The sequence below is a fragment of the Acomys russatus genome, chromosome 18 (genome assembly GCF_903995435.1).
Source record: "Acomys russatus chromosome 18, mAcoRus1.1, whole genome shotgun sequence".
Classification (NCBI taxonomy): domain Eukaryota; kingdom Metazoa; phylum Chordata; class Mammalia; order Rodentia; family Muridae; genus Acomys; species Acomys russatus.
In genome coordinates, this window is record NC_067154.1 from 59839455 (window position 1) to 59851262 (window position 11808).

Here is an 11808-nt window from a genome sequence, read left to right on the forward strand (position 1 = left end):
GTTCGGTTTCCCTCTAACCAATGTCAAAGCCAATGGCAATGCTTTTATACCTAACCTTTCAGCTTGAAGCTTTCTTTCTCATTCGCCCCACTTGGGAGGATACAGCGCACTTGCATGCTGAGTTTCCTGCTGGAGTTCTCACCTTTGTGGGCTGTACACTGCCCCTTGCCCAGGGTGGGCACACATCATTCTAGGCACTTGGGCATAAGTGTGCATTCCATTGATACTGGTACCAGGGAAAGTAGCACTGACAAATGCCATCCTAGATAATTCAGGATATATGACCACCCTTCGCATAACAACATATGTCAAAATTTAGGCGAGAAGTAACTAATTTTCTGTTAGTGGAATTTTGTTGATCTTGCTGGGGGAGAAAGAACACTGTTTCTACTTCCTGCTGACGTCTGAGTTCCCGCCTTTGCTATTCCCTTCATGGGTTAGTTCACTTTTCACCAGCTCAGTGAGCATCTTTATGTGTGTTTATAAAAATATTTTACTTAGCTCTTCTCATTGTTTCCAACAGTAGACTTACTCTAGGAGGTTATTTGAAACAGAAGTATCTTTCTTTTCCTTTATCCTCAAAGACAATACAGTGACTCCATTTAAGTGTGAATTTTCCAGATGCAGGAATTGGTCAAGTTAAAATTGGGATTATAAAAATAAAAAATAAAAAAAAATAAAATTGGGATTATATGCAGCTACTCCAAGTTCTAACAGTGGCTCAACTTTGTTGTGGTTCTATGTGTGATATTTCCCAGGATTTTGCCATAAGCCAGGAATGTAAATGTGACTATATACTGAAGATATTTATTATTACATGAGGGGCAGGGACACATAGAGTTGGAACAGTGGTAACCCCAGTCCTGCGTGCTAAGTACTGACTACTACTGACATAAGAAAAAGAAGCATATCCTGTGAACTTTAAACTTCATTGCTGAAGAAAAAAAAAAAGCTGGACCTTAACACTGTTTTCATGAATGACTAAAATATGAGTAACAACTTTAGCACTCCCCCCCCCCCCGCCCCGAAACAGGGTTTCTCTGTGTACCCTTAGCTGTCCTGGACTTGTTTTGTAGACCAGGCTGGCCTTGAAATTCCTGAGATCTGCCTGCTTCTGCCTCCTAGAGATCTGGGATTACAGGCATGTGCCACCACGCCTGGCACACCACCCTACTTTGAAGTCCCTAATATTAACTGTCATTGTGTGCCCTGACATTTAAAGGGGAATCCTCACACTCTTAGTTAGGCTTTCACTGCAGCAGGCAAACTGGGCTAAGGGCAGGGAGCCCTCGCTTGAGTATCGCCTGTGGTACACGTGTAGATTTCCTGTAGGCGTCGCAATTTGACCACGCTGCTTCTAATAATGGGTTAATGCCACATGTATAACTCCAAATACTCCTTGACTGTTCATCTCTTGGGACAGCCAGTCATGTACAAGCAGCAGCCCTGCTGTTTCTGAGCACAACTGAGACACACACTTCTCCGCTATTGATGAGAGGGGTTTGGATAAACCAGGATGTTGCTGCAATCTGCCCTTTGAGGGCAGATTCATGTTGGAGCCCCGTGGCAAAGGGAACTGGGCAGACGGTCCGCTGACTGCTGATGTGCAGACACTCAGCATAAATGATGCAGTGCTCTGAAGTCTGTGTCTTACTGTAGGTCGCATCTCCCTCCGAGGTGTACCACGGTGCTTTGTGCACGGTGGGAATTTTAGCACTACCTGACGAGAAGTGAAAGCTGGTGCATTCTAGGCACGCAGCCTACACCTTCGTCTGTCCTGTAAACCCTGTGATGGAAAGAGCCACCATAGAAACTGAGCAACAGTTCCTGCTCTTGTGTTTGGATTTTTAACGGTTCCAACCTTCTGTGATTGCCCAAAGAATAGTTGTAAAGTGTTAATGTGCTATGAATGATCATTTTCAGGTGTAAGTTGTTAAGTATGGTATACACACATATGCCGTAAGATATGATAATCACAGCCGGTCAGTGGTGGTGCACGCCATTAATCCCAGCACTTGGGAGGCAGAGGCAAGCGGATTGCTGTGAGTTTGAGGCCAGCCTGGTCTACAAAAGCAAGTCTAGGACAGTCAAGGGTACACAAAGAAACACTGTCTCGAAAACAAACAAACAAACAAACAAAGAAACACAAAGATATGATAATCACAGAGGTAAAAGGAAGAAGGCAGAGAGGCCCTGAAAATGGTCAGCAGAGGGCATTTACCAAAGAGATCCGTCCCTCTAAAACCCTGAATTGCACACAAAACAATACAAACCAGAGTGGTTCCTCTGAAGTGAAGTTCCAAAATAATATCACCCCCATCTACTACCGGCTTCTAAATGTCAACCAGAATTGATGGGCAGAAGTTGCCAGGAGGCCTGAGGTCCCTGGGACAGACAGGCACCATCTGCGCATGGGCAGTCAGTCAGCAGAGGGCATCTGCAGGGCCCCGTCTCCCCTGCTCAGGAACCCAAAGTTATTGCACATCTTTTGCCCTAACTCCCAATCTGCTCCAAGCATTTCTCAGACAGTGTTAATTACTATCTTTTGTTGGTGGCCATATCTTCTCTCCCTTGCACTGTTTGGGTTTTTTGTTTTGTTTTGTTTTTAATTTTCTTTGCTTTGTTTTTGTTTTGGAGTCTCCAATCCACTCTGCTGCCTTTCTTCTGTTGCCCTGTTGGCCCTGAGCCTTCACTTATGCTCAAGAGGACAAAGAGAACTTGGACTGTTAAGGCAGTTAGTTGACTTGCTATAAGCATGGGTTCCCCTCCAGTGGCTCACACTGAGATCTTAAATTCTTGTGTCCTCAGCTAACAATATTAGAGCAGGAATACATGGATAACGATAGAGATAGAGATGTTTTGTAAAGACGGAGAAGGACACTCCCCAGGACAGAAGTGATCCAGGAAGCTGAGACAAGTCCAAGGCTCAGAAGCTCCTGGCTCACAAACTCATGAACCTTTACCGATCCTCAATACACTGCTGCCTTCTCCCATGTTTTACAATGCATGCTTTTTCTTTTTTGCATATGCTCTGCCCTTTACAGGTAACCCTGATGCGCAGCGGTTTCCAGTCTTTCTGCCCATTTGCTTCTTTCATTTGTTAATCTTGGTACCTTTCTCCTAACTCCCTGCTTTCCCACCACACCTCTGAGATGGTGCAGTTAGTAATTGAGTCCTTCAACAAGCAACAAATATGATATAAAACTGGATGAGAAATGGAAAATACTCAGCTGCAACTTGTATCAATGTAGCTAGGTCGTTTTTAAAGGAAAAATACGGAAATAAATTTAAGGGATATAGAGTTTTAAAAACGTATCAGTGCATGGTATGATGTGTTTTCCTTCCACGATCTCAATGTTAGAAGGATCACTTATCCTCCAAACATGTTTATGTCACTAATGTCACAACACTTAGTTTCATTTCATATCTGACAAGTTGGAACCGGAAGGTGCTTAGGCTCCAGAACTTCATGGCTTTGGAGTTAATTGATGTCTTGTTCTACTCCTCAGAGCCATGGGGAGGAACTTTAAAATGGAGTCTGCTCAGTGAAGAGGATGCAAAAAGAAAAAAAAAAAATAGACTAAGGTGGCCTTGAGGATATATGGACCAGAAAGGCAGTGGTTGCCTTTCGTGGGGTCATAAGCTTGGCAACTAACCCAAGAGATGCAAGAGCTTGGCCCAAAGGGAAAGATGCCAAATCTTCCTGTCACTGCTTCCTCTCACTGAATAAGTCCTCGGCGCCAGATTCCCTGTCTCCTTTCTTGCCTTTCTCCTTGTGCTTTCCCAAAACAAATGGTAGCTAAATACAGTTGGGGGGAAGCATGTAAAGAGCAAAATAAAACACATTTAATCAGAGGTTTTCTTTATAGAAAAACTATGTCTAATAGAAGCAAGAAGCTGTTCGTCACGTTAAAGTCACCTAGTGCATCAAACAATAATAAACAATCAATAAAAGTTGGCAAAAATCAATAAAGGCAATGGAATGGAGGCCAGAAGCCTTAGCATAATACAGCCTGAGTCTCTCTGCTTAGCTGGCAGTCAGGCCACACAGCTGTGATGGATGAGTATTCCTGCAAATGAGAAACACAGAGCGGGAGAGTGGGAAGGAACGGGATAAAAAAGAGACCATGTCGCGTCTAACTTCAGACTCTGTGTTCCAAATGACAAATAAAAGGAGCCAAGAAACATGGACTAAAAAGCAGTCAGAAACGGAAGGTGGAGTTTTCTGCCGGACTGTAACTTTATATCTTTACTAAATAAGTAGCTATAAGGGGAGAAGAAACTGTTCGTTTACTTATTTGTGTGTGCACTTGTGTGTGTTCATCTTCCTGAAAAGCCTGGGAAAGCCAGAAGAGACTGTCAGATCCCCCAGACTGAGAAGTGCACGTGGTTTTGAGCCACCATGGTGGTGCTGGGAACCAAATCTGAGCCCTACACAAGAGTGGGAGTGCCGTGGAACACTGAGCCTTCTCTCCAGCCCTAGGAAAGCACATAGTGAGGAACTGCTTAAAGGAAATTTAAGAGGGGTTGGACAGGCCACGGTGGCTAAGAAAACTTTCTGCTTTCCAGGAGACCTGAGTTTAGTTCCCAAGTCAGGTATCCCACAACTGTCTGTAACTCCTGCCTCAGGAGACCTGATACCCTTTTGTTCCCTAGGCATTCTTAACCAAATTCGTGAAACACGCACAGTACACACACACATACACACACACACACACACACACATACACACACACACACACACACACGGATGCACGCACAAGAGAGACATGTGCAAGTTTACACACAAACATGACACAAACACACAAACAGGCACAGAGATATGCATGCACACACACAAAATACATACATACATACATACATGCCAGAATCTGTAAAGCTTGTTCATATCCTTAATTTTATTTGAGTTGGAGAGATGTAAAACACACTTTTGATTGAAATATTGATTATTAGCTGGGAGTGGTGGTCTGTACCTGTAATCCCAGCACTCCGGAGGCAGAGGCAGGCAGATCACTGTGAGATTGAGGCCAGCCTGGTCTACAAAGGAAGTCTAGAACAGCCAGGGCTACACAGAGAAACTGTCTCAAACAAATAAAACAGAGAAACGAAAGAGAAATATGGATTAGTAGTAAATAAAATTAAAGACTTTTTGTTGTCTTGAAATGGAACCCAGGGCCTCATGCATGCTAGGTGATTTTCTACTGCTAACAGTTTCTTATTTTAATTATTTATTTACTTGTTTATTGAGGCAGGTATCTCTATGTAGTTCTGTATGGCCAGGAACTATTCGTGTAGTCCAGGTTAGACTTGAAATCAGAGATCCATCTGCCTCTACCTGGAATTAAAGATGCCGGGATTACAGGTCTACGCAATTTTGCCCAATGTCTACCACTATCTATAGGTAAAACTGTATGTTGTCCAGAACGTGCCCTTAAATATTCTTGAAAAATCGGAATACATTGACAAATAAAGAGGCAGATGACCACGAGGATGGCAGGACATCAGTCGCTGGGAGCGTGTGTTTGGGCAACCATGTCATTTTTCTCACTTCTCTAATTTTGTGATTCTGGACGTTTCTGTGAGGCACACTTAGAATCAAAATAGGAGTGATATTGTGTCCCCAGGTTCTCTGTACCTCTTCTGGATTTTCTCAGGTACAGCCGGACTTGAGCACCCTGCCTCTCATGGTCGGGCAAACAAAGTGAGCTTCTTTGTCGTGCATGCAGCTTGCCCTCTGCTCCTTTGTGGTGTCTGTAAGAGGCAAGGTCTCGAGGGTCCCACTGTAGCCTGGAAAGTGTGTATCATTATCTGCCTTCTGAGGGGGAGGGGGATTCAGTTCACAATTCAACCCCTAGTCCAGTGAATTCAGAACATTATACTTTGGAAAATAAAACTAACCCTTTGAATTGAATTTAGCTTGGATCTTTGTGATTATGTTCGGTCAGCAGGGCTGTGGAAGGCAGGCCGTCATCAGCGTTTGCTCATCCCCGTGGGAACCAGGTCAGGTAACAGGGTGACAGAACGTGAATTAAGCGAGGTGCTGTAGGGATAATGGAAAATCATGCATGCCCCAGAGCTGAGGTCAATTTATTCAGGGTAATAAAATTGTAAAAAATTGAAGAAAGTGGGATTAAGTGTTGGAGTCAGGTCTCGAAAATAACAACATAAAGCCACAGATATAGTGAACTAATCTGCACCAGGAAGAAAAATTTTTTATTTCCCTGTACTTTGGTGGGAAGAAAGAAAATGACCAAAGGGGAAAATATGTATGTATGTATGTATATATATATATATATATATATATATATATATATATATACACACACACACAACACATATATAAGTGAATAAGGTATATTTATATATATATACATATACATGCATATATATAGATAAGTTGGCTTTTCTCTGAGAGATCTTTGACATAAGAAAGAATGAAAATTCAGATGAAAGAACGGGGTTTAGAATATCCAAGTTTTTTTTTTTTTTTAAAGCCATTTTTTGTGGTTTCTACTTGATCACTCACCTCTTATCCTGAAAAACATTATGATGGAGCTCATAAGTTAAATGAAAATTTTCAGAAAGTGAAAAACATAACAACTTTTATGCAGCTACATGCTAGAGATAGTCCAGCGGCTAGGCTGGTACTGAAGAGAAAAGAGGTAGAAAAAAGCTGGGAGGTCCCGAGAGGACGGCTGGTCACGACTCCAGGCTCTACAGCCACCATGGAGAGGCAAGCCAGGGCTTCTAATGAAGTACATGTGCCATGTGTTACAGAGAAGCCTGTGAGACCAAAAGAGAGATAAACCTGTTTCTTGCTTAGATCACATGTGGGGGATGAGAAAAAGACTTGTGAGAGAGCAGGTGATGTTTATCTCCCTAGAAGTCGAACCACCATGTGGGGGAGATTGGTTGTTAAGCAGCTGAAAAATATCCTTGAACAAATTCTGAAAGGAGGTATATATGTGAGCCAAAAACAAGAGGTGAGGCCTTTGGAGACATGGAATAGTTCTGGCTGTTCATCACTCCGTTTCGAGACATTCCTAGAGAGACCCACTCGAGGGAAGGCTTCGGGGCTCCGGGCTCCTGCTGAGGTTCCGGGTTCTGGTTGATCCAGGTTCCAGCAGAAGAAATCCTGCTGATTAGGCCAGGAGAATTGTTCCTTGGAACTGATATCCTTAGTTTCATTACTGTATTCTTTAATCTCCTTTTCCTATTGTTAGGTTAGTCGGGTTATAAGTGAGGTACTCTCGGTTAATAAGTTCATGATAAAATATATTTGTAAGAAAATTGAGCCTACATGAAACTGGGAAGGAGAAATAGAATATACAGAGGAAGCGTTTGAAGAGCAGGAGCAGGAGAGGAGAGGGAGCGCTGAGGGAAGTGAGGATGGGGATCAATTGAGGAGAGTGAGGGCACGAGGACAGTCAGCTTGCAGAGAGAAGAGAAAGCAAGGCCTGGGGCATCTCTGAGACAGGATGGAGACCTATGACAGGGTAGGCTCCTGGGAGGATATGGGAATGTCTCTCACTGAGACCCCTACTAGCAGTGGGTATAAAGACTGAAGAGGCCATCTTCTTACCAGACAGGACTCCTAGTGGAGGGAGGGGACCACCAAACCACACACAGAAACGTCAATCCAAAATTTACCCAGCCTACAAGATATGCAGGGATAAAGATAGAGCAGAGATTGAGGGAATGTCCAACCAATGCCTGGCCCAACCCATGATACCCACCCCATGGGAGAGAGTCAACCCCTGACACTATTAATAATACTCTGCTATGCTTGCAGGCGGGAGCGTAGCATAGCTGTCCCCTGAGAGGCTCCACTCAGCAGCAGATCAAAACAGATGCTAAGACTCGCAGCATTGAGTCAGAGTGGAGAGAGCTTTGTGGAAGAGTGGGAGGAATGACAGAAGAACCTGGAGGTGACCGGTGGACCACAAGACCAACAGAGCCAAATAACTGGGCCTAGCGGGACTTGTGGAGACTGAAACACCAAGCAAGGACCATGCATGGACTAGACCTAGGCCCTGACACAGATGTGCCTGATGGGCAGCTTGGTCTTCATGTGGGTCCCCTGGTAAGGAGAGTGGGGCCTGTCTCTGACAAGGATTTTCTTACATGTTTTTCAATCACCTCCCCGTGGCAGGGCTGTCTTGACAGGTCACCATGATAGAGGATGTGCTCAGTCCTGATGTGACTTGATGTGCTGGGGGGGGGGGGGTACAGAAAAGAGGAAGGAAGGGAGGGAAGGAGGGAGGGAGGGAGGGAGGGAGGGAGGGAGGCTGTGGGGATACGGGGAAGAGGGAGGGAGGGAGGGGGAATGTAGGACTTGGAGGAGAGGAGGGAGGGGGCTACAATTGAATTTTTTTAATTTTTTTTATTAGTTTATTCTTGTTATATCTCAATGTTTATCCCATCCCTTGTATCCTCCCATTCTTCCCTCCCCCCCCCCATTTTCCCCTTATTCCCCTCCCCTATGACTGTTCCTGAGGAGGACTTCCTCCCCCTGTATATGCTCATAGGGTATCAAGTCTCTTCTTGGCAACCTGCTGTCCTTCCTCTGAGTGCCACCAGGTCTCCCCCTCCAGGGGACATGGTCAAATGTGAGGCACCAGAGTACGTGAGAAAGTCATATCCCACTCTCCACTCAATTTTTAAAAAGAGAAGAAAAGCCTGTGAAAGAACGCATCAAAGGTGATAGTTATGAGGGCTGCTCTCATCCAGGGATTCGTGATTAGGGCCCGGGCTCTCTTCTTTCCTCCCCTATCCTATCCCAGCTGCCTGGCAGAGGATGTTGATACGTATCTCTTGGTCTAAGTCAGACACATTGTCCTAGAAAACCTCACTGGAATCTTCCCATGCAGAAGCCTTGTGTTCCAGCCGTATTCTCCATCTTATTTTCAAACTTCTTTTTGCTTAACAATCACTGTCAATATAGTAATAAATAAGTTGCATTTTCATAGGAAAGATGACCAGTTCAAGGAGTAATTATTTTTAAGTTTATTAATCATATCAACACATTCATTAGAGTTTAAAGTATGTAGACAGGTATTTTCTCAAATATTTATGTTTACTGATAAGTAATCACACACATGATCCAAGAATAACTTTAGGTGTTTCTACAGACGTTGTTTTCATTATATTTCTAAGAGATCAAGATACCGAAGAGAGTAAGTTTTTCCTAGAGAATTCTTCTACAGAAACTAAAGCAACATTAGATTGGATTTAGCATCTAATGTGTATATGGCATTTGGAAGTAGTTCTATTTCATCAATTTGTCTTCTGTTTCCCCAGGAAAAGTTGACAATTATTAATAAAACTTAATATGATTTATGAATTCAACAATTGTTAGCATGACCTACAACAGTGAAGACATAGACCCAAGGACAACCTTGCTTGCTGTTCATCAGGAGCTATATCCTTCAGTTTTTGAGTCATTATGTTAGAGCTCAGGCTAGGCTGGCTGGTCACCAAGCTTCAGGGACCTGCCTGGTTCTGCCTTCTCAGAGTTGGGGTTCCACGTGCATGCCTCTGCCACAGGCTTCTGTGTGTAGGTTCTAGGGACCAGACTCAAGCCTTTATGCTTGTGCACCATGCACTCTACTGACTGGGCTATTTCCTCAGTATCCTTTTAATTGTGTCCTAATGTCTTCATACAGTCTGAAGAATGAGAAGAACTAAGAGGAAAGTTCAGAGCAATAATCTCAAAGAAAATTTAAAGTAAAACAAAAACAACAACAACTTATAAAGATATGAGATGTATAAATATTGAGGAAGGCACAAGTGATGCTTTTGGATAACTCATGGTTTTAGTAAATAGCGTTCACAACGTGTGAAAGGACGTGGAAGAACATGCTTGACTTTTATTCGGCTCTAGTTTGTTTGGTGTTTCCCATCTTGATGCTAAAGCCCTGGGGAGGTCTAGGGTTGCCGTACAAGCACCAGTTCCCACGTGCAGGCAATGAGTTGGCAGCAACAGAAATCTTTGGAGTTTTATAGCTTCTAACTCCATATACTTTATTGACATTCATGAAGCTCGCTCACTAAGATCCCAAAGATCTCAATAAACACATTGGTGAGCTCCTAAGAGCCTAAAGCCCATGACTCATAATGGCCTGAAAGTACTGTAGTTACAAGGGGGATGTGTATTCTGGATTTCTTGGGAGTTATATATAAACTGTCGTGAGGTGTTAATTGATTAATTAATTGACATTTGATAAGTACATATGTGTGAATGGCATGTGGCTGTCGGTGGGGGTGGGAGGAAGTTGAATACATGCCACAGTGCACATGGAGAGCTCAAAAAACAGCTTCACACATAGGTTCTTCCCGTCTATCTTGTTGGGAACAAGGTCTCTTTGAGGTCAGTCACTGTGTCCAGTTGGCTAGCTGGCCCTGGAGCCTTTAGCGATTCTCCTGTTTCCATTTCTGTCAAACCATAGGAGCACTGGAGTTGCAGGTGCTTGCCAGCACACCCGATTTATGTGGAGTCTGAAGATTCCAGCTCAGACCTTCACATTTGCATGTCAAGAGCTTTGCCACTGAGCCATCTCCCTAGGCTTGACTAAACAGCGTGACTCAAGGGTTGTTGGAGCAACTGTCTTTCTTTGCTTGTTCAAGGTCCCCACTGGCTTTGCATCTCACTATGGAGCAGAATGCCTGCTGGAAGTTATTGCTGACCACTACGTATAACAGCAGGTTGCCAAAGGTGTTGAGGGCAGCTAATGGTCTAGAGACAATGTAAGCTCCGTGGATGTGGCTCTCAACGGAGCAGCTGATTGAAAGCAGGCGAGATTCGATCCGAATGACCCTCAAGACATGGAAGGGTAAGAAACATATGTAGAACACAAGGAGAAGCAGGATGGTCAGCCTCCGGGCCTTCTGCTTAAAGCAGCTGTGGGTCTGGGGCCCATGAGTCAGGGTGCTGATAATCGTTGTGTAGCAGAGTGTCACAATCACCAAGGGCAGGCAGAAGGTGGTGGCGGTCAAAATGAGATTGTACCATTTGATAGTAGCGAGGTCATCCGAACTGGTGAGGTCAAGGCAAGCAGACCTGTTGGTCCGGGTGGTTGACGTGATCAGGAAAGTCATGGGCATGACAGCTACCAAAGAGATGACCCAAACCCCAGCACAAGCTACCACTGCCCACCGAGTCTTCTGGATAGAAAAACAGCTCATCGGGTGAATGATCACAGCATAACGGAAGATACTGAAACACGTGAGGAAGAGGATGCTGCTGTACAGGTTAAAATGGAAGCCGAATCGGATGAACTTGCACATGAAATCCCCAAAGATCCAGTGTTCACCGCTTGCGTAATAGTGAATGAGGAAAGGGAAGCTGGTCAGGTACAGCAAGTCCGTCAGGGCCAAGTTCAACATGATGATGGTGCTGCTCTTCCAGGGCCGCATCTTGAAGACGTAGATGGAAATTGCCACTGCGTTCCCCGGGAAGCCCACAAGGAAGATGATGCTGTAGACGACAGGAAGGTACTGCATCTTGAGTGAGATCTGATCATCGGTGCAGTTCCCCAAAGCAGCGACATAATCCAGGAAATCGGAATCGTTGCCTGGACTGTCCAGTGGCTCACTCATGGTTCCTTTCTTTCATCTTGTAAGAAAATGGGAGAGTTCAAATCGGCCATGGAAGTCCAGTGGGAAAAAACTAGCTAATCAAAGAGAGCAGAGAACACTAATGAGAACAACGATCAATAGCTCATGGGGGCAGCTCTAAACTCCTAGTAGGTCACTTCTTTCTTTCTCTTTAACACTAAAGAGAACCTGTGGAGAAGAGACTGAATTCCA

The 11808-nt window shown here is 44.3% G+C and overlaps 1 protein-coding gene across 1 annotated transcript; it reads right to left on the reverse strand.

Annotated features, from left to right (window-relative positions):
• Positions 1-10078: 10078 nt before the first annotated feature.
• On the reverse strand, positions 10079-11606 carry Oxgr1 (oxoglutarate receptor 1). Its single transcript, XM_051161069.1, has one exon. It carries the CDS (start codon positions 11596-11598, stop codon positions 10585-10587), a length of 1014 nt encoding a protein of 337 aa, XP_051017026.1. The 5' UTR covers positions 11599-11606; the 3' UTR covers positions 10079-10584.
• Between the last annotated feature and the right edge of the window lie 202 nt (positions 11607-11808).

What these genes read in the sequence shown, in the direction of transcription:
- Oxgr1 (XM_051161069.1), bottom strand. Translation starts at nt 11,598, where the DNA reads ATGAGTGAGCCACTGGACAGTCCAGGCAACGATTCCGATTTCCTGGAT.